General features: G+C 41.4%; 1 protein-coding gene across 5 annotated transcripts in view; it reads right to left on the reverse strand.

Moving 5' to 3' along the window:
- ralgapa2 (Ral GTPase activating protein catalytic subunit alpha 2) overlaps nucleotides 1-22728 on the reverse strand; it is a 515740-nt gene extending 493012 nt beyond the window's left edge. For all 5 annotated transcript variants that reach the window (XM_078556382.1, XM_078556383.1, XM_078556384.1 and 2 more), the window contains exon 1: nucleotides 22392-22728. In XM_078556382.1, coding sequence (XP_078412508.1) covers nucleotides 22392-22497 — 106 coding nt within the window. In that variant the 5' untranslated portion in view covers nucleotides 22498-22728. The remainder of the gene's footprint in view (nucleotides 1-22391) is intronic.
- Between the last annotated feature and the right edge of the window lie 950 nt (nucleotides 22729-23678).

Consider the following 23678-nt stretch of genomic DNA (forward strand, 5'->3'; position numbering starts at 1 on the left):
GTTCTCATGTGCCTAGTCTTAATAAATGAACCCACAACGTATTTACCAAATCCCTTATGAACAATCGGTGCCTTAATTGCATCTTGTACAGTAAATAAGCCCAGGGTATTATATCATTATAATAACACGACAGTCAGCATCTTACTCATCAGGGGCTGCCCAACTTGAGGTGAGTGGTGGCTGACCAGTGGAACATGACAGTCCCTCCCACAGGAGGCAGCCAGGAGCACCCTTTCCCTACTCCAATCAAGTTGGGCTAATCACTTGTAACTTCAGTGTTGTGCTAACGCTCTGCAGAAAACTGGTGTAGCCTCTCCAGAACCAAGTCTAGGCAAAACTTATGGAGACCTTGAGTTGCCAAAGCATCAGGATCCGCTTCTCAGCCTCCCCCGTTGAGTTCAAAGTGCTACATTTGGCACCAGCTTGGTTGTAGGAATTGCCGGAAAAATGACACTTTTAGCCAGTCAGCCTCTGGATTCCACTCCAGATTTTTTTTCAGGATTTAATTCCTTAGCCTTCAACTCTCCTGAGGTATCCACAACGCAATGGAGCTATTCATCCATAGCTGGGATTTTGGTTCACAAGTGCCAGGACACATCCAAATGCTGGTGGGCCTGCACGACATGTCTGGGCGCCAAAACTCCTCAGAGATCCTCTGAAGCTTTAAGTTTCCATGTTTCCATGAGGAAGCACAGCTGAGGACTTGCCAAAGGAGAGACTGTGTCCTAATAGGGAGGTTTGCACATTTGGCTGTTTTTCACATTGCTGTTAACCAGAGCTGTCAGCTGAAAATGAGGGGTAAACTAGCACATAAAAGCGGAAAGCATGTCAACTCACCCACTCTAGACATCACATGACCACAAAGTGAACAGTACACAAACTGTCATACAGATGATTTCTTCACAATGGAAGGAGATTATGTAGCGAACATTTTAAAAAGACAAAATCCATTTATTGATGACTGCTGTCTGGAAAATCTGCCATTTTCGTAGTATCTGGAAAACAGTTCTTATCTTATCATTTCACATTTTCCTGTTTCACAGCAGTTTAAAAAAAAGTCAGTCAGTGGTAATTTTCAGCAAGTCTATTAGCTGTGTTTCAACCATCATTAAACGAATGGGAACTATTCCAGCATTTCCTCTACTTAAAAGCACAATAGGCCACCTCAGTAAAATTCTTGCGTTTGGGTTTTAAACAACAGCTTATATTTGAAGGGAACTCCCCTGTCAACCTCACCCTTATCTTGCTGAATATACAGGAACTTCATGCAATAACTAAGATGTCATAGATAACAACTTCTTCCTAGTTTTGTTTCTCGTTGTCCTGCATTGTAACTATTTTGTGCTAATTTGGTACTAATCCCCTGTAGTACAAATCATAGGGCAGATGTATGGCGCATTCTGCATCTCCACAAATTGACTTGGCTTCACAGGAATGTAAAGTGTACAATATAATAGCTGCAGCTGAACTTGCACAAATTGAAGTTTCAGTTGTATGATTACAACCGCTTTGAGCAACTCCTAGCACTTTGGCGTCATACCAGAATAATGACAATCAATCCAAAGCAAATTTTAATAATGTAAGGTGTCCCCAGTCACTGAATCACATTTATAATTTTGTATCAGGAAACAGGTAGGTGTCTGCTGCAACACACACCTCTATTTTACCTGGATGTTATAGGGAGCCAGCTGTATAATTTAGCAGTCATCTCGATGTTCTAAAATTGGTTAGCGCTTTCAAATGGGGTTTCTAATACAAATGCAGCTTAAAATCCTCATATGCATCAGCAGATTTATGTCACTTCATGTCAGGGGAAAACCTCTCTATTGTAATCCTCCAAGCACGCGACTCCCATACTATGTACAGCATCTGCACACAACTGACCTACTTACAGCAATATTTTAAAATGACTCAATTAAATTCAAGGTATGTATCTGTGTAAACATGTATGTAAAAATCTATAACAATACAGGAAAGGTATTTTCCAAAAAGCACAAGTATACATCTTAATAACATTTGTTTTCTTTTCCCCAGTCAAGGATGAAACTGAATGTCATGCACATTTATCATACAATTATGTTAAAGCTGTTGGATATGTTCAGCAACCAGAGATCAATTGGTTATGCTGAGACAGTAATAATTACAATTCAGGAAAAAATTACAAGGCTTAAAGATGATTACAAACTAGAAATGATCATCTGACAGATTACAAAATCTATTTCTATATATTTTTTCCCTTATGCAAGTGATGGACCAGGCCACATCAAACATTAAGCTAAGCACCAAGAAAACATGCCTCAGCCTCCATACAAACTTGGAGGCAGGAAGTGGTAGAAACATCAAGTCAAATGCAAATAATTTTTAATTGTTATGACACAGCAGTCAGTAAAGACTGAGTTGTTTAAATCCCAGAGGAAAACTTGAACAACTGTCATAACCTATATTTTCAACTGGTAGGTTTGAGATGCAGCTCTGAATTCAGAAGTAAAACCGCCAAGCCTCAAGAGGTTCTTTTTATATAAAACTAAACATTTATCAATTTAACAACTAATTAAACATATACACGTCTACAAATTACTACCATAATAACTTTTAACCAAATCCCCAAATCAATCACTCCCAGGTAATTCTTCACCAAGGCAACAATAACCCATAGACTTTAAACAGACACCAGGCAAAGCACATTTGACCTTACGAATGCAAAATGAGGTTCCTTTGCAGACAGTTATTGGCTTACAGGCTGGTTAGATCATAGATGCTTCTGCCTCTCACACACAAATTCCTCTCGATTTATACCTAGATTTCCCTTTGAATGCAAATTTTCCATTGTATTACTAGTTTTTAAAAAATTTTACCTCTCCTAACAATAATCCTTTCCTTCCACCAATTTTATTAGTAATATAAACACATTGCTTGGTGTCTCCAAGCTAGGTGCAAAATTTTACCCATTCTTTTGAATGGTTTATTCAACAAGTGCAAATGTACTCTTACCTTCTATCCTGACATTTATCTAATTAACATCTCAAACTACTATACATCAAAGCACCTAGACCAGCTGACTTTAATTCAATTAAGCCACACACAGACCCTACAACAATTCCAATTTAAAAATAATTTCCAACAAAATTATAGGCATTAATCTCTTCATAATAATCAGCTTAACTAAACAATTATTTTATTACTTAGAAATCAACTTCCAGATCATAAATAAGTAACCTTTAAGCACCGAGACCAAACTTTTACATGTTAACCTGAATATATGCTCTTCACTGTGTGTAATTTCTATCATTTCAATAACAAATTATAATATGTTACTGAAAATGGTGTAATTTACAGTGTGAAGAATAATGCCTGGCTGCGTCACAGGATACAACGTGAAACCATTCATGAATGTGTAATGAAACAGAAGCAGGCCTTCATTCCACAAAATATATTCATACGCTGATATTATCTTCATTGTGGCTTAATCCAGCCACTAATATTTTTTCTTTCAGCGCATTTTAATACAGATGAGTTGGTCATCGAATCAAAACACATATCTCAAATACCTGCAAAGTCCACACGATACTTAATAAGATTGGGTAATGGTACTACCTGTAATGTACATATACCAGTCAGCATAAATGCTGATCATTCAGGCAAGGTTAAATGTCAGGTGATGGTCTGAAAAAGCCCTCAATTAATGATTATTGTGTCAGTCATGGAGTTCTTCAACAGTGTTAAGGCTAGACATATTATCTTTCTACATAGAAACAGGCCTTTTGGTCCAATTGGTCTATTCTAGTTGTTTATGCACCACACAGGTCTTATTTCATCCACCCTATCAGTATATATATCCTTCCATTCCTTTATTCCTCATGTGCTTATCTAGTTCTCTCATAAATGGGTCTATGCTATTAGCTTCAACCAATCGACATGGTAGCGAGTTCTACATTTGCATCACTCTCCTGATAAAGATGATTCTCCTGAGTTTCTTACTGGCCTTATTATGTGCGCTTCACTGCTCTACATTAAACGTTATCATCAACGGACCTACCCACTTGCACATACTTTGTCGGTCCTGGCTGCCTATTCAGGTAAAATAACACCCCCTCTCCTACATTTTATACTGTCAAGAGCTGCAAGAAATTCTGAAAGTAGCAAAGAGGAATGGGGAAGTGGCAGGATCACCACAAGTAGCCGGTTTCTGTCAACGTCAGGATGTCAACAGAGTAATTCATATTAAGGCGGATGCTAAAGGCACTGTTCATAATGAAGCACGCCTTCTGGAAGGAGATGCCAGGGGCGGAGGTGGTAAATAGGAGAGTCATTAATGATCTGCAAGTGGGACTGGAGAGCGAAGCATGTGCAAGATGAAAGGGAAGAGGTTAGAGAGACTATCTCCTAGGAAATTATCTGGATGGGACAGTTCCCAGGAGCAGCATATGAACTAATTGAGATTGCTACTATTGGATAGCCATCAACAGGTACAACTGTGGCATATTTGGAGGTTTAAGTCGATGGAGGCTACTGGCACTTTTGAGACTTGGATGTTGGTAGAATACGAGAAAGAGCCTGGAAGTGAAATGAGAAGTGGGAAACCTAAGGCTAGAGGAGAAAGAAGAACTAGAACTAGAAATGGAGCAAGGCCAGGAGTGGCCCAACTTGAAGAAGAGAAGAGTTCAAGTCCTGGTAGGAGGCAATATGCATGAGTGCATGTTGGAGAAAACCTCAAATTATATGGCCAGGCAAAAGCAAAGTAGTTCTTGGAATATGAATATCAGGAACAAAGGTAAGTTCGCATTCAAGCCAGGATCGGTGAGAAAGGTCAAACAATTTCAGAGCTATGAAGGAGGATGGAGAGCTGTAAAGGAAGCTCCAGAATCAGCATGGAAAGTTGGCACAGCGGAGAATGAAACAAACTACTGTGCAGCAAAGAGAGCAGTGGACTGGAGAGGAACTGTGGAAAGCCAGAAGACAAATGCACAAACACAGGAAAAGGAGTAGGACATTCAGACCCCTTGAGTCTCTTCTGCCACTCCTAAATCCTGGCTTCTGTACCTCAACTGTTTATCCGCCTAATCCTCAGTGACCTTGCCAATCAAGTATCTATCTATCCCAATCTAGAAAATTTAGATTGGCCCAGCATCCACAGCCATTTGGGGGAACAAGTTCCAGGTTTCTACTGCTCTTTGCAAGAAAAAGTACTTCTTGGTTGGAGGTGGTGGCGCAGTGGTATTGTCACTAGACTGATAATCCAGAGACCCAGGGTAATGCTCTGGGGATCCGGGTTCGAACCCCACAACGGCACATGGTGGACTTTGAATTCAATAAAAAGTCTGGAATTAAAAGTCTAATGATGACCATGAAACCATTGTCGATTGTCATAAAAACCTATCTGGCTCACTAATGTCCTTTAGGGAAGGAAATCTGCTGTCCTTACCTGGTCTGGCCTACATGTTTGTGGCACACACCTAACATTTCCAGATCCACAATAAGGTAGTTGATTCTTAAATGCTCTCTGAACAAGGGCAATTAGGGATGGGCAATAAATGCTGGCCTAGCCAGCATGCCCACATCTCGTGAACGAATAAAAAAACACTACAAAATGGCCTAGTACTAATTTAAAAATTATGCGCCAGATTCCACCACCAGAAGAAATCTACCATATTGAATAATATTATAAATTTAAACCACTCAATTAGGTCAGGGGAGACGTTCGAGGGAAGTTTGCAAAATAGTTGAGCAGTACGCAAATAAGCAGAGGCCAGAGGTGGGCTTGGTGCACCAGGAGGTAGAAGCAAGAGTGCAGTTCACATACACAGCATAAAATGGGCTGGCTGTCTCCCAAAGGGAAGCGTGCATGGAGAAGTGTTCAGCAGCAGCAGCAGATCACCAGGTAAATCCACAATTGCCAAGACTAATGGTGTGTGCCAGGTGTGTTCAACCTTGTTGAGACTCAAAGAAAGGGCACCAAAACACAAGTTCGCCCAAATATTATGGTAGATAAAGCAAAACCATTTCTTCTGGTGGTGGCTGTGGCTGCTCGGTCAATTTAAATTTTCAAGACTGGGATAGATAGATGCTTGATAGGCAAGGTCACTGAGGATTAGGCAGTTGTTGGAAGACAATCATCTCAGTCCCAGGACTCGATTGAACAATCTCTACCTATCAAGTTTTTAGGGTGCTGTGCTGGGCCCGGCCCTTCCCAACCTCCTCCCTTTTCATGGTGTGTGGCCCTTCCCATGCTTCTCACCCGACTTCCTCCCTCTCGATGGTCTGTTGCCCCATCCCTGGCTTCCTGCCTGACCTCCCCCGTCGATTGCGTGGCATGGTTCCTCCCTGGCTTCCAGCCCAACTTCCTCCTCGGTGTGTGGCTCCTTCCCATGCTTCCTGCCTGACCTCCTCCCTCTCAATGGTGTGGCGTGGCCCATTCCCTGGCTTCCCACCCAACCTGCTCCCTTGATGGTGTGGCCCTGGTTCCACTTTGCAACTAGCTTACAGTGCCTTTCACAACCTCACAAATGTGCTTCTCTCAGGAGTGTCAGCTACTGTGAAGTACTTTTGTAGTAAATGTTATGTAGGGAATTCTGGTTCTCAATTTGCACTTAGCAAGATTCACAAACAGAAAGGACCAGATGCTGGAGGGGCAAAATTTGATTATTGGATGCTACGCGGCACCTTAAAGTTTCAAAATGGAACTTGCGGCACATGCACATGCTTCTGATGCAAAGTGTGCCAGCCGCCAACTAGATGCCATATTGATAAAGTTTGTGGCACACACCTAACATTTCCTAGAAGTATGCAGAGTAGGTAGATCAAGCAGTGAGTAACACTGATCTGAAGCTGCCATTTTTGAGAAACAGATTTTAACCTGTGTCCTCTCTCAACCTCGCACATGTTCAACATGCATTATTGAGGGGAAGGGTTAAAGTGAGAGTGGGGGGTGGGGGTGGGGGGGTGCTGGATGGTGGTGGGAATGAAGATAAGGGGCCCTGAAACAGGAGGAACACCAGGGTCAATGATTTCTCTCCCTGGCCTGATATGACCTATCCTTCAGAAAACTATGCTGATAATGCAGAGAAGCCAGAGCAAGGGGAATTGCACAGAACCACACCAACATGAACAGCTGCGATAACTGAGGTAGCAACGAAATACTAACTATGCAACAATGGAGTATGTTTAAATAGGATGGTATCAATGATAGTGGATTGCAGGTGTATCTGGCAGAAGGTTAGAACTTGGTACAGGAAGCACTAATTCAGCCAGTAGATAGAAGCAGTTCCAACACGGGTCAGATTTTCTCACTGGAATCATGCTGCAATGCAATGGCAACATAGGTAGCTATGCAATTTCTTTAAGCAAAACCTCAGCATGCTGGGGTTAAGAGTACTGAGGAAGTGTTTTGGGAAGGCTGAAAATAGCTGCGAATACAGGAACATCCCAGCCAGCTTCCCTGTATACATACCTAAAAAACAGATCACCTCTGAACAAGTAGGGAAGGTCAAAAAGGTTAACAAGTTTCCAACAGCAAGAAGGAGGTCCAATGAAATTGTTTTCAAAATCCTTTATGCCACTATTATGTTTTCCCACTGAGCTGAAGGTTTTAAACTAAGATTTCTTACCTAACAGGCATTATTATAAAATTCATAAGAATTTTTTTCTTAAACTTAGCTGTAGATTAATTTGTGTGTGTTTGAACTACCTTTAACAATGTTGTTCTCATATGCAGGAAATGTGCGCACACAGGGCTTCCTATCACTGTGAACTGAAGATAGATGCTCAATCAAGCAGCAGAATACAACTCCAAGGATCTACCAGCAATACTCTTTGCAAACAATCTGTGTTTACAACTCCCACATTTAACTTTAAGACTATCTTCCTTCGAAGAATGACAGCAACACATTTGAGCAGGGGAAGAGGCATAAAACACCAAGACTTTTTTTAAATTAAGAAAACTGGCCATTTATAAAGCATGCCAAGTCTTACTGTTTGTAAGCCCCGTCCATTTTTTCATGCAGCTAGGAAAAATGCCCAAGGAAGGCATTTATAGCCTGGGAGAGAAAGTTAAAATTGAGTATATAATTGTATATGATACCACCAATAGTGAAATATATAACTGTATTCAAAGGGTGGTTTATTTACACCATAATGACTGGTATGCAAGAGGAGCAAATTAATTCCGTGTTCAATTACCTGCATTTGGCAAGAGAAACTTTATTTACAGATATCAATTAAAAAAAACTTCACTGTTTCAGTATCTCCCTCTCAAGCTATAATTAGCTCCCACAATACATTCCACTTTATTCAAAACGTATTTAAAAAAAGGGTTTCAGTTTTCATGCTGGTGAACTATTATCCCTCCAGGCACAAAGGAACGAACATCCTTCAACCACTGTGTCACACACTCATTTCAGAGGTAACTGTGACAAATGGATCCCAAGCCAGATGGAGAAGTATGAAACTAGGTGCAAAGTCTTTTCTTGATAGTTCATTTAGTTACAGAATGCAGCATTACAAGTCTGTCTCCTATATACTAACCACCCCAGTGTCCCAGCCGTTGCTTTTTATACTTTGAGTACAACAATTAAACAAATGGGCAAATTAACAAAGTGACAGCCCCTTAAAGAGGCACTATAACAAAAGACAAAACTTTAAAGGAAACTTATATAATTAAATTAGAATGTCATTTTGGGGGCGGATGATGCACTCCAGCCCCTGCGATACCCATCAGTCATGGCAGTTTCCTTTTATATGTGCTCAAGATACTCAGCGAATCAAAACCCTCCACCTATTTATCCATAACAATACAATTAACATAAAATTAACAAAATGAATTCACTATTAAAGTTTGAAAATTATGTATTTAATCCACAGGTCATTTAAGGTGTCAAAATAAACAATAACCTCAGCACTAATGTAATTCTTCTATGGATGCCTCACATGGTTTTCGTGTAGGATCTAAACTAAAGATCAGCACAGCATTTTGTTTAAATTAAAAAATGTAAACAACCAGGAGTCCTGTCAAATATTTATTCCTCAATCAACATCACTGAAATTGATTATCTGGTCATTATTCCATTGCTGTCTGTGGGACCTCAGAATCATAGCAAAGGCGGCCGTCCATTTGACCCATTGTGCCTATGCCAACCAAAAAAACAGCTGTTCAGCCTAATCCCATTTCCAGCTCTTGGTCTGACCAAATTTTCCTCAGGAAGTTTAACAACCCACTAATTGCACCAACCTATGAGTGAAAGCATTTTATAGAACACAAAGTCTCCATATTGTGAAAACAATCTGACAACCTTTCTCCTGCCACCTCCACAAATCAAATGACAGCTCAATGCACTGGCAATGGCAACCTCAGCAGACAAAGTGTTACTTGTTGTCAAGTATCATACAGAAAGAAATCTATTGTACCAACAGCACACGTGACACATTGAGCATATTAAAGAGCCTCAGAGGAAGGCGAAGGTTTGTGTGCCACAATTAAAATTACAACTCCGTAAAGCATTTTCTTGGGCCTTTTTGCTCTCATAGGTGTTTAAAACCATAACGATTTATTCATCATTTACTGCTTAGGACCAAAGTTGACTAAGAGCAAGTTCCAGCTACCTACTCCTTTGCATTTTCAACCTAGTATAAGAAATGTGTAATTTTATAAGTTCATTGTCTTCAAAATAACATTATTTCATGCATCCAAGAATGGTTACTTGCCACAACATCATACTACCTGGTTAAAAATTTCCAGGCGATCTGAAATCAAGGTCATTATGGGTATAAATTGCTATGCCATTTTTTTAGTGAACACAAGTTACTGCAAATGCTCTTTACTGATATCTGCTTTAATCTGAAATGTTCACATGCCTTGTTGGCACCAGTCTAGTCCAGATAAGAATGTACCATCCAATGATGGATACAAGCCTAAGCAAGCAAAACCAAATTCAGTGAAATGTTCTGAAAGAATACAAAATAACTGATGTGTACTGTTCATTTTTGTAACATATTAAAAAAATTCATGCAGACTTTTGTAGATCCCTTTCATTTTACTTAAATAAAGCATAAAATGGGAGACATTCTACCTTGTAAGGATATAGTGACAAGTAAGTTATCTGAATAATCATCCAAGCTAATTAGTTACCCAAACAAGCTCAACCTCCCAATAAACCAGAGTATCTGTGCTTCTGTAATATAACTTAATACATTAGAATTAATAGGCAGTAAAGTGTTTTCTGAATCGTTTGGGCAAAAAGCATCCTAAAGCAACTAAAACGCTAAGCAAGTCACTTCTTCCACTAAAAAAGAGCATAATGCACAAGCACTAGAAAAATAGCAGTTTAAAGCATTCAACAGAAAAAATAAGTTTAAACTGTTGGAAACAGATTAATTCAGCAAAAGTATTGTTCCAGCAGCCATTATAGAGGCCTGCGCCTTGTACCTTCTAATGTTTTCCAAACAGATTGTTTATCCAAACTTACACAAGAGAGATGTTTCCTCCTTAATGCATCCATTATTGGTCCATTTCTTTTGGAAATAATGTTTTATTACAATGGAACACACTTGTCCAAGTCAGAAAGTTATGGTTCAAGCTCCACTCCAGAGCATGACCTCATAACCTAGACTGACACTTCAGTGTAGTACCGAGATCACTGTTGGAGAAGGCTCCAGAGGCCCTGGCTGTTCCACTCACATGGGTGTAAAAGATCACATTGCTCTGTTAAAGAAGAGCAGTGGCAATTTCCCTGGAGTCCTGTCCAATAGTTATTCCTCAACCAACATCATGAAAATAGATTCTCTGGTCAATATCCCACTACTCTTTTTGGTATCTTACAATTATAGAAAATTATGGCAAAGGCGGCGACCATTTGACCCATTGTGTCTGTGTCAGCTGAAAAACAGCTATTTAGCTTAGCCCCGTTTTACAGCTTTTGGACTTTGGCCTTGTAGATAATGGCACTTCAGGTACATATCCAAGGGTTTTGTTTTAAATGGGATGAAGATTACTGACTCCATAATCATTTAAGACAGTGAGGCCCAGACTCCCACCACCCTGGGTGAAAAAAGTTCTTGCCTCTTAAGCCTTCTGCCAATTACTTTAAATATGTGCCCTCTGGTCACTGGCCTCTGGTAAGGGAACTAAGTCCTTCCCATACATTCTAACTAGGCCCCACAAACCTCGTTGTGTGCAAGCCTTTTCCCACATCACAACAGTGACCATAATTCAAAAGTAGCAAAGATGCCGGAGTATAAGTTCACATTTGAAGCCTCAAAAAATCCCTCCAAAACAGGGGTTGACTTATACGCTGAGGGTAAAAGTAAACCACAAGCGTGGGAGTGGGTGGTCACCATTTTGAAATGTTATCAGCATCCGATGCAAAGAGTGAGCATGTCTTAAACTCCCACACATTTTCGCAACACAGCCTGTATCGCCTGCTTGGTCCCTTGCGCCCAGTTATAAGATAAGTAAAACATGCATTTGTGGGGTGAAAAATTGAGGCGGACTGCTGTGGTGATAAGGGGAATCGACTTACATAGAGTATACACAAAAGCATGACTTTTGGGCCTGCAAAAATGGGGTTGCCTTATATGCTGCAATTTATGGTACTTCATTGGTTGTGAAGCATTTGCGACCTAACCTTTCCTATATGTCATAAAATTGAGAGGTCCACCAGGCCACTCACTGGAATAGATCAAACTGTAATGCTAAGCCACCTAAGCAGCAGGTTTCACATAAAGTTTACTGTGGACAAAAACAAAAACAGAATTACCTGGAAAAACTCAGCAGGTCTGGCAGCATCGGTGGAGAAGAAAAGAGTTGACGTTTCGAGTCCAATGACCCTTCAACAGAACTGTGGAGCTATTTTTCCCCAATTTTAAGCCTTGGGAAAAAAGTGAGAAACTGCAACTTTAAATAGGGTGGCTACAATATTGAAAAGGTTGACTGACCCAATATTTTTTAAAAGGGTGATCTTGGATGCTTTGCCAAAATTCAAGAATTCCAAACAATTACCAAATTATTTCACTGCGGTAATTTGGCAAAGGCTGGAATTGGACAAAGACAACAACTACTCGGTGTTCCATTCACTTCTGGGTAGAAAAACAAAAAGCACGAGGAAAAAAATGTCCTTGCATTACAAAATCAGTTAAATTCAATGGAAACATACAGTATTCTGATGTTTAGTTCTCTTACTCTTTACTGCAACTCTGTGTAAGATAAGCACTACACAAACTTTATTACCCATCTACCTATATACGAGGGGTAGAGTGAGGGGACAAAAAAAGTTACGCAGAATTTTTCATTTTTAAGATCATAAGAGAGAGGAGTAGGCTTTTTGGCCCATCGAGCCTGCTCTGCATTCAATAGATCATGGTTGATCTGATTGTAGCCTTAACTCCACTTTCCTGTCTGCCCCCACATACCATTGACTCCTTTGTAAATCAAAAATCTGTCCAACTGCCTTGAATACATTGAATGACCAAGCCTCCGCTGTTTTCTGTGGAAGAGAATTCCAAAGACTAATGACCCTCAGAAGAAATTCTTCCTCATCTCCATCTTAGAAACATGCTAGCATTCAAAACAAAGTTTTCAGAAGTCACATTTCATTTTGGGACACCACACTAAGCTGGCTATTGAGTTGGCATTCTTCTCCAATTAACTAAACTGTTGCATCCTTCCTTATTAAAATATCTAGAAACTAAAAATCAAAAGGAATTCTAAATCTAAAATTTGGAAGAATACATATTTTTACTATAAAGTTAGAGACGATATGAAAAGAAATTAATAATTTTATATAAATGGGAGCTGTGATAGCATGCTTTCTAGTCAATTTAAAATAAAGGCACAACAGCTAAAGTACAGGCAATTTCTCTTTCCTGGTGCTTGAAGTATCCTTCTTCAATAAAAACACTTATTGTGTTGTCTTCAAACCCACATTGTCATCTCGCATGACATGTCTTACAACCACCACTACTGGGATGAGGAGGGAAATGTGCATATTATATAAAATCAGCTGAACCATTCAAGGAATTTAAATTAAAAATGCTGGAAATACTCAGGAGATCCAGCAACATCTATGGAGAGAGAAAAACAGTGTTCCAGTCTCTCTTCAGGACTACTGGAAAATAGAAATGTAATAAATTTTAATCAAGTGCAAGGGGGAAGGGTCCAGGAAGGACAAAAGGGAAGGTCTGTGATAGGATAAAACGTGGGAGAGATTAACTGACAAAAGATTTCATGATATAAATGGCAAAGGGAGTGGCAACAGACGTAGGAAAGAAACAAAAGATTTGTCCAGAGTGGGTGCAAATGGCAGAATAATGAACTGTGTCCAAAAGCAAAAAAATGTAAAACAAAATGGGGGCCAGAGATTATGGTCTGAAATTGTTGAATTCATTGTTGGGTCCAGAAGACTTTATAGTGCAGAGTCGAAAGATCAGGTGCTAGTCATTGAGCCTGCGTTGAGCTTCACTGGAATAGTGCAGCAGGCCAAGGGCGGAAACATCCACATGAGAGCAAAGTGGAGAATTAAAATGGAAGTTCAGGATCACACTTGCGGACTAGGTGGAGGTGTTCTGCAAAGCAGTCACCCAATCTGCGTGTTTCTAAATTTGAATTTCTGTATTCTTTCCTTCCCATGCCCCCATGAACATACACCACAACTGGTAATTTTTAGATGAAATGATGAACGGCTACATGAAATTCTCCAATCCTCTTAAGATATATTTTTGTTAGGTAAGGCATCGAAAGATTAGAGAGCAAAGCCGAATCAAGTTAAGGTACAAATCAGGCATTATTTGACTGAATAGTGGAACTACTCCCATTTCTACGTTCCTAAAACAGTTGAGATGAAGCAAATTACATAATAAATGGAATTAAATACCTTATACTGGAATTCATCAAAGAATGGAGCAATATTATTTACCAATTTTGGTAAAAACAGTTTACAAGACTTCACCCAAACAGATGCAAACCACCACCCCACTTCCCCCTGCTCCTAACAAACTGCAGCCTAATCTAGAACTTGATCGGCATGGAGTCCTTGATAGTGAATGCCCATTTTAACACTGATCAAGTCATAATGACATGTAAGCGCCGGAAAACACATAGCTCCATAATACATTACTTGATTCTAGGAAGGGGAGGAAAGAATTAGCCATTTATCTCAAAAGCAGAATATTTAGTACATACCAAAGCCAAAATTATACCTTTGTCCCCCTCACCAGAGACTATTCACAGCCTTACTAAAAATAAAATCACAAACTAATACTTACATTTAATGAAAATATATATTTTTTAAACAGTGTAACATTTTCTAGTTTTAAATAATGATTTAGCACATTATTCAGCCAGCACGATGACAAGTGGAATAGAAACTAACTCTCTGAGATGCCCAAGGGAGAACATGAAGGTTAAATGGAAAGGCAGATAAAAGATTAGGGGTGTCAGAAATATTACCGTTTCTGTCTCCTACTCGTGCAATTGGACAAATACACAAGTGGTAGTTTGCAACCATGAATGCTAGATTTGCTTCAATAGTTTAATTCTATAGATATTTTGGTTCTTGCTTTATAAAATGATTGCACAAAACTGTTATTAGTCGGTGTTTCCCATTGTTTAACTGATAAAGATTAATATATCGGTAAACACCTCAAGACTACAATGTTCAAGGTGTGGCCAATGGGTCAACATTGCCCACAAACTTCGTGGATCTATATCCACTGAAGCTGTCAGCCTTTTTTTGTTGTTGCAAAGCCAACTTCAGCTGCTTAATATTTACTGGGTTTGGAACATTGGAAAATGCTACAGCAATGTAAAGATTGGTCTCTCTCTCTCTCTCTCTTCCAAGGCTCAAAGAAGGACAGATGGTAAAAGGTGAGAACACAGACTGAGAACAGAGTAAAAGAAGCTGATTTCAGGAGGACGAGTGAGAAAAAGAGAGTAAAGATGGTACAAAAGGAGCTTGGCAGACTTATAATTATAATGAGGACTCAAAACGTCAACTCTTTTCTTCTCCGCCGATGCTGTCAGGCCTGCTGAGTTTTTCCAGGTAATTCTGTTTTTGTTTATAATTATACTGGGGATCCCCTGCATGGGGATCCAACGTATTAATGTATGTGGCACAATCACTGGTTTTCCTGCCTCAAGGCCAAAGCTGCATTACATGCATTTTTAAAAAAAATGTTTTGTTAAGCCTTAAATTACGTGACTGTGACCCTTAATGAAAAGAAATCACTTCACAAGACACACTCAAAACAAACATACGGAAAAGCGGCGACAATCATTCGCTAAATGCATACACATCATTAAATCAAGTCATTATATGCTTTGACAATCATATTACCACATTTCCTTTTTAGCTGTCAACATGTTTAAAGCCTCCACCATTCTACAGCTTAACACGTTCTTTATGGCAAACTGTAAACAACAATACCTTCTAAACAGAAAAGAAATGCAAATTAGCTTCTGGTAGATCAGAACAACTTTCTACACTACATATAAAGTTTAAATACCTAATTTCTTCCTATCAACTTAAGTTCTCAATGTGATCCCAGGGCTAACTGGATTTTGATCCAAAGAACTTTAAGCATTTGAGAAGCCCAACTTTGCTCACCCCATCCCCTGCACCCACCACTCTACACCATACCCATTAATTAACTTTTCCTGTCATTGTTCAAAATCTTCAAACCCCCAATCTTTCGTTCCCTTGCAGCCACTGAACTAATAATATTGTGCAGCGCATTAATTCAATAATAGACAGGACAATAACAATGCTGATTGTAGTGGATTATCATGATTTTATGAAAAGTAAACAGCTATACAGTAACATTGCTTCATCTCTATTCTATCTCCTACCTTGCAATGCACTTTTAATGGTGAATGTGATTAGTGATGTCCACCAGGAATCATCTTGGGGACCTCAGCTTTTCACGACATTTGTTGATCCAAGTCATTGATATTTAGAGAATATATCAAAGTTTGTAGCTGATAATTAAGTTAGAAGGATCAAGCACAAAAGGAGACCATTTGGCCCATTGTGCCAGTGCCAACTCTTTGAAAGAGTTGTCCAGTTAGGGCAGGGATGTTGAACTTTCTCCATAGCCCTGCAATTTTTTTTCCTTTTCTTATTTCCAACATTGGTAGGAAATTCAGAAACATCACCTACAAAGTGCACCAGCTCCCATTTAACTCTGTTGAAGATCCTTTGTTACTTAACTGCCCAGTCTGCAAGTTATGTAATGTCATCTTGAATAAGGTTGCATTTTTCTTCAGTGTTAGTTATAATCTCCAGCCTGGCATCATCTGTAAATGTTAATAGTTACCTGTCCCCAAATTCAAATCACTAATGTAAATTACAAATAACAGTAGTCCCAGCAATGATCCTTGTGAATTACAGCTTTCTACCTTCCTCGAAAATTAACTACCTTTTATCCCCATCATTTGCTTTCTACTTTTTATTCAACTTACTATCCATTCAACTATTTGACCCTGACTCCACGTGCCCTAACCTTTGTTGTAGGGCATGTGGTTCCTGAAAGACTTTGGGCCTGAACTTTCGTAGAGTGGGACTCAGAGTCAGAATGCCACTCCTCTCCACTTTCTTACCTTTAAAATTTTTTGATCCTGTCTCACCCAACCTTCTGGCTCAGGCTAGGCAAGAACCGCACAGGGCAGTGCACTCCTGAGGCCTTCAGTTGATCATTGCTGAATCGGAGGGAAGGAGGCCACGCTCCCTTTTTTACGGCACCAGCTACCATAAAACAGGTAAGTTTGAAGGTCCATCCAGGTTTAAAGGTCTTTGACAAGCCAGGGAGAAGGTAAGTGGGTACGATTTTGGAGCAAGTGGAGTTCGGGTCATGTCTTCATGGGGTTGGGGTGGGGTGTCCCTGTAGAAGGGTAGTCAGAGGGTGGGGAGAGTCCCTTGGAGGTTCAGAGGTGTTGGGGGAGTCCTGTGGGGGGGGGCGGGGGTCAGTGTGGGTCTGTATAGTCATTACCTAGAAGTTAGAAGTGGTTTTAATTCTTCTTATTTTTTCTGGATAACTGTTGATATAACACAGTCAGAACCATCTGAAGTTTGCGATTTATATTGCATTTTCGGATAGCTCTCAATGCAGGGCAATTGCACTTCCCAGGCAATTACCATGCAAACCTTACCTGGCAACTTCCTGGGGTGGGCGGGGGGCATCCCCCAGCACATCTCTGGGGTGCCCGCCCCACCACCCAGTTACACTACCCGAGAGTTCGGAAGTAGCAGCTCTTTATACAAGACGTTTGTACCATATTTTATATATATTAAATATATATACCAATAATATACTGTTGCAAAAATGTCTAAATTTCTTGATCCATATGGTTTAGCAGTATAACATTTAGTGGGAATTGACATTTTTAAATGGAAGATAATGGAAGCACCTAGTTAAGGAGGCTGGTAAACAGACAATTCAAAGGGTGGCTTGTAATTGTGTGGTGCCTAAAACTGGACATAATACAGCTAAAATTGAACCAGGAATTTAGTGAAGTTTACTTCCTAAGCCTTGTGCCCTCCTTTCTTTATAAAGCCAAGGATCCTATATGCTTTTTTTAACAATTTAATTAACTTTATTACATTCATGGCATGTGGGTGTCGCTGACAAGGTCAACATTTATTGCTCAGGATTTTTCATTAATAGTGAGACACGACAAACTGTGCAGCAATGGGATTTGGGTGTCCAGATACACAAATCGGTAAAAGCTAGTGGACAGGTGCAAAAAGAAAGAAAAAAGCTACTGGGATGTTAGCTTTTACCTAAAGAGGGTTGTACAGAGCCTTGATGGGGCCCCATATGAAGTACTGTGTTCAGTTTTGGGCACCTCACCTCAAGGAATATATTTATCTTTGAGGAGACACTGGGCTGATTCACCAAAATTATAATTTAATCCTTTAAACCTTGGTATGAGGACATGTAGCATAAATTTGGGTCATAGTCCCTTGGGTTTGGAAGACTGATCCAAGATGTTTAAAATGTTAAAAGGATTCAATGGGGTAGATACAGTGAAGCTATCATGTACTCAATTTTTCATGTATGTGGTATACTCCTTATTTGGGCATCATTATTCTGTATATCTGTCAGGTCAGGTTCCGAAATGCCAATAGATGGTATTACCCAAGTCCACCTGCATGTACCCAGTTGGCAGTCAAGTAACCTGGTCAATTCCTGAAAGTGCCAACAGCCTTAGATGTTTGAGCATCTGGGGGACAAATTCTGATTGAAATTGGATTACCTCACACTGAAGTGATGTGTATGATCATGAAAAGGAAGGAGAGGCAGTATAAACCAAACAGTACAATTTTGTAAGAGGTGCACAAACAAATTAACCTGGATGTCCACACACAAATAAGCAAGACCAGTGATGGAGGAAGTGCAGCTAAAATGCGGATGAGCTGTCCTTGAATTAGCAAATGACAGTTACAACCTGGAAGCAGCGACACAGCTGTAGTGGATAAAAGTCAATGACAAAGTCACACACAGTCCAAAGCAAAATATCAGCAAGAAAAGTAGAACACAGTTACAGGGGCTCAACAATGATGATGGTGGTGATGATTCTGAAATGAATCCAGGTGGCCTTTCAGTAAGATTTTCCTCATTATAATGCCTTTGTCATAAACACACACCTGTAGCTAAGCTCTTCTACTCTCAATAGGACCTCAAATTGAAAAAGCTGCAGATCCCCATAAGTATACCCACAGTACCACTCATGCACTCAAATTAATTTTATTCTGATTTTCTGTGGACAATGCCATGGGTGATCCACTTACGATATAAATAGGTTGAATTCAATTAAAAAAATCAGAGCACACTTTTATTTTTGATCTGCAAATAACTGCAAGTAAAAAAGCTTCCAAAAGATCTGAAGTTAAACATGTCATGCTTTCATATCAAATCTACATATTTTTTGATTGATGGGGAGGGGGTTTGTGGGGGGAGGGGGGAGGGTCGGTGGGGGGAGATGAAATTAGCTGAATTAGTGAGTTATGATATAGACTTTCATGTTTAGGACCCAAGTTCAAATATAATCCTATCTGATGCAATGAAAAGCTCCCCCAGTTGGCTGTACAGATCCTACGCAAAAATACTTTTGCCAAATCTCAATCCAGTTGCCAATGAGTTTGGCATCCAGTATTAAATTGCTCCCAATTAACCATACAATAGCAATCTCACTCAAAGACTATAGGACATTGGAAATAAAATTCACAATGCTGCAAACTTGGGTGCTCTAGAGGTTGGAACTGACTCACATTGTTTGGTTAGAGTACAGAGAATTCTACTTTGCATCTAACCATGACAACCTGACCCAGGAGTGCTCGTTTCTGACAGTAGTTGCAGAAAATGAATTGTTCCATTCCCCACATCAGCATTACTTTAATAAGCATAAAATTTACCCAAAAAATATACAACTAGCTAAGTTTTATTTAGTAAGTAGAGTAGAATAAACAGATGGCATACAGCATTAGAATATAGGCAGATGGTTAACTCAAACAAAATATCACTCAAGCAGGAGAACTATTTGCAAAACATTTTATAGTCTACAAACTCATCTGGGAATTCTGGACCTATCATTCTACAAACAACACAGTTGCAGAGGTTTAGGCTCTTCACCACAGAGCAGAAGCCAAAGCAATTCATATCGATTTTCAATCAATTCAAATTAAATTTACATACTACCACAAGTATTTCTATCAAGGTCTCAGCTCAGTACAGTGTACTTACATAGAACCTGCCTTATTTAACACTCTTTAAAAATAATGGGTAACCCATTGAGGGCAGAGGTAAGATTTTTTTTTCTCAAGGTCAAGTGCTTTTGCAACACGCTTGCTCAAAAGGTGGTGGAAGCAGAGTCTTTGAATATTTTTAAGGCAGAGGTAGATAGATTCTTGATAAGCAAGAAGGTGAAAGATTATCGGGGGTGGTGAAAGGTTACCGGGAGTAGGTGGGAATGTGAAGTTGAAGTTTCAATAAAATCATGGCTGATCAGATTGTATGGCAGAGTAGGCTCGAAGGGCCAAGCGGCCTACTCCTGCTCTTAACTCATGTGTTTATATTACTTCAACTTCAGTTGTGCAACAGGTGTAGAGAAACTTTGTAGAAGCAAGCTGCAAATAAATCCAAATATTCATTAAAAAGCATTTTGATCTCTTCATTACCAGAGAGAGAAAGCTGTCTAAAACTTACAAAATCCAATGTCACCGACTGCAAATCCACCACAATGTTATATTTCACATTAACTATTCCAAACAGTATTTTAACAATTCAGTACACATAAAAACACAGACCATCCAAGAGTCTGTACACACTACAATTAATGCACAATATAACTTGGTTCACATTATTTATTTTCAATTGTTTTCAAACTTTGCTTTAACATAAGTATTGTAGTAAGTATTGACACATTCCCAGGGACCCAGTCCTACCTTCCAAGATAATGTCAACTACCCTGTGGAAAATGGGGACATTTATGCAACATCCTGGTAAATCTCCTCTGCACTCTCTCTAGTGCAATCACATCCTTCCTATAATGCAGATTCCAGAACTGCAGGCAATACTCTAGCTGTGGCTAGATTTAAAATGATTTAGGCTTGAATGTAGGAGGATCGATCAGTAAGTTCGCAGATGACATGAGAATTGGTGGGGTGATAAATAGTGAGGAGGATAGCCTTAGATTACAGGAGGATATAGACGGGCTAGTCAGATGGGCTGATCAGTGGCAAATAGAATTTAATCCGGATAAGCGTGAGGTGATGTACTTGGGCTGGACAAAGAAGGCACAGGAATACACAATAAACGGTAGGACCCTGGGAAGTACCGTGGAATATTGGTGTGCATGGCCACCGGTCCCTTAAGGTAGCAGGACAGGTAGATAAGGTGGTTAAGGCAGCATATGGGATACTTGCCTTTATTAGCCGAGGCATAGAATATAAGAGCAGGGAGGTTATGCTGGAACTGTACAAAACGCTGGTAAAGCCACAGCTAGAGTATTGCGTGCAGTTCTAGAATCCACATTATAGGAAGGATGTGATTGCACTAGAGAGAGTGCAGAGGAGGTTTACCAGGATGTTGCCTGGGCTGGAGAGTTTTAAATATGAGGAGAGATTGGATAGACTGGGGTTATTTTCCCTGGAGCAGAGGAGATTGAGGGGGGACATAATTGAGGTGTATAAAATTATGAGGGACATAGGGTAGACAGGAAGGAACTTTTCCCCTTGGTGGAGAGATCAATAACCAGGGGGCATAGATTTAAGGTAAGGGGCAGGAGGTTTAGAGGGGATGTGAGGAAGAATTTTTTCACCCAGAAGGTGGTGGGAATCTGGATCTCACTGCCTGAAAGGGTGGTAGAGGCAGAAACCCTCATATCATTTATGAAGTATTTGGATGTGCACTTGCGATGCCATGGCATACAAGGCTATGGGCCTAGCACTGGAAAATGGGATTAGAATAGTTAGGTACTTGTTTGACCAGCGCAGACTCGATGGACCGAAGGGCCTTTTTCTGCGCTGTAGACCTCTATGACTCTATAAATCATTGTATTAGTTTCCAGCAGATATGCTATGCTAGGAAGTCAAAAATATTTTTAAAAAATACTTAGTTTCAACTATTCTCGTAGCACAGCCAGAAATCAAATCATCTTCCAGAAATCAGTTTGAACTTCTGTGCTTTAAGTGAGAAAAAACGTGTACATGCAGCACTTTGACTTGTTTTATTTCTCTATACATTAAAATTCAAATCAACAGCAGATATACATGGATGCAGGACCTTGCTTAACGAGATACTTCAGACTGAAAACTCTAATACCTTCTTCCAAGTTACAAAAGAAGGCAAGCCTTTGTTTCATGATAATTTAATGCATAATGTACGAATTGTTCTGCAAGCGACAGTTCAACCAGTGCCAAGATGCCCAAAAATAAAACCTGGCTGCAGCGAGACACCCTGATCAAGTACCATAGGAAATTCAGAGCTTATCCTGACCAGCTAAAAACGTGACAGCTCCAGATAATAGTGTGCCTGTGTGATCAGTGCACGCTTCCCACAAGATGCCCTGGGCTAAATTTGCCAGACTGTGGAGAAAAGATGTTTTCATTAATTCAGAGCACGGCGTGTGTTTTATTGGGAATGGGGCTGTGGGATGGAGGGTTTCATGGAATTGCATCCATCCATCCAGCGCCACATTGCTCTGATGCGTTTGGCAGGAAATGCGCGAGCCGAGCCGAGCCCGACTGCGCATGCGCGCCTCGCGCTCCCTGCGCCGGTCACTGGGATGTCCTTTGGCGGCCGGAGGAGAAGCCGGGGGGGGGGGGGAGACCACCTCAAATCACCGAGGCCACAAAGCGCGGCTGCTGCACGGCCCGTCCCCCCTCCCTCTCCCTCCCGCATTTACTCACCCAGCAGAGCCCTCAGGTGCTTGAAGCGGGTCAGCACATCCTTCTTTGGGTCCAGAACTTTCTGTGTAGATTTCTTGACGTCTCCATGAGCCTTTCTGGAAAACATGCCGTTCCTGAGCGTCCTGAAACCTCCGTCTTGTTTACACTATGCCCAGCGCTCCCCACCCCCCCTGCCCAAAGTCACCCTCAAACTACCGGATACATCTCCGCTTATCCTTCTGGTGTTGTCCTCCGGCCTCTCACTTCACTGACACCGCGCTCAGCTCCTGCTCCGGCCCCGTCCAACGGGTGTAAACACGGAACTGGCCGCCATACGACAACGTCATCGATCACGGTTAACACCCCGCCCCCTCCTTCCCCCCACGCGCCGCTGCGCTGACGTCAGCCGTCATGCGTGGAGGCGGGGCCAGGAATACCCTGCCCCACCCCCGTCTCGGCACCTTCCCCTCCTCACCCCCGGCCCCACCCCCTTTCCCCGCCCCCTTTCCCCGCCCCCTTCCCACCCACCCCCTTTCCCCGCCCCCTTCCCACCCACCCCCCTTTCCCCGCCCCCTGTCCCTCCCGGTGTTTCACTCCCCGCCCAGCCGGCACGCGCAGCCGCCGCCATGACGTCAGACGCCCTGCGTCAAGGCGGGGCCAAGAATCCTCCCGCCAACCACTCGCTGATTCACTCCCGGCACAGGGAGGGAGCTCGCCCCGCCGCAGGCAGGGCCAAGAATCCGTCGGCTCCTCCCCACCTCCCAGTGTTTCCCGCCCTGATGTCAGCGGCCCTTGCTTGAAGGAGAGGCCCAGAAATCCCAGCTCCTCCACCCCGCAACCACGCCCCCCCTCCCTCTCCCTCTCCGGTATCGCTCCATGCCAAAGCAGCTCGCGCCGCCGCGCTGACGTCAGGCGCCATGCGTGAAGGCGGGGCCAAGAATCCCGCCTCCTGTCCCTCCAATTCCGCGCCCAGCGAGCACGTGGCTGGTCCTCCACAATGGAGAGTGGGTTCCAGGGGATAACTTCGCTCTTTGCGGCTGGAAGCTGAAGGGTTTGATTCACAAGGGTTGTGGGTTCAATCCGCACCCCGGAAATGTGAGCGAATGATAGGATTTAGAAGGTTTTGGAGCCGGTCCTGCTATTTGATCAGAGCTGGGGCTTATCTAGCTCCACTCCCCTGTCTGCACCCACATAACCCTGGACTCCCCTGTCTGCACCCACATAACCCTGGACCCCCCTGTCTGCACCCACATAACCCTGGACTCCCCTGTCTGCACCCACATAACCCTGGACTCCCCTGTCTGCACC

The sequence above is a fragment of the Cetorhinus maximus genome, chromosome 14 (assembly GCF_964194155.1).
Source record: "Cetorhinus maximus chromosome 14, sCetMax3.hap1.1, whole genome shotgun sequence".
Classification (NCBI taxonomy): domain Eukaryota; kingdom Metazoa; phylum Chordata; class Chondrichthyes; order Lamniformes; family Cetorhinidae; genus Cetorhinus; species Cetorhinus maximus.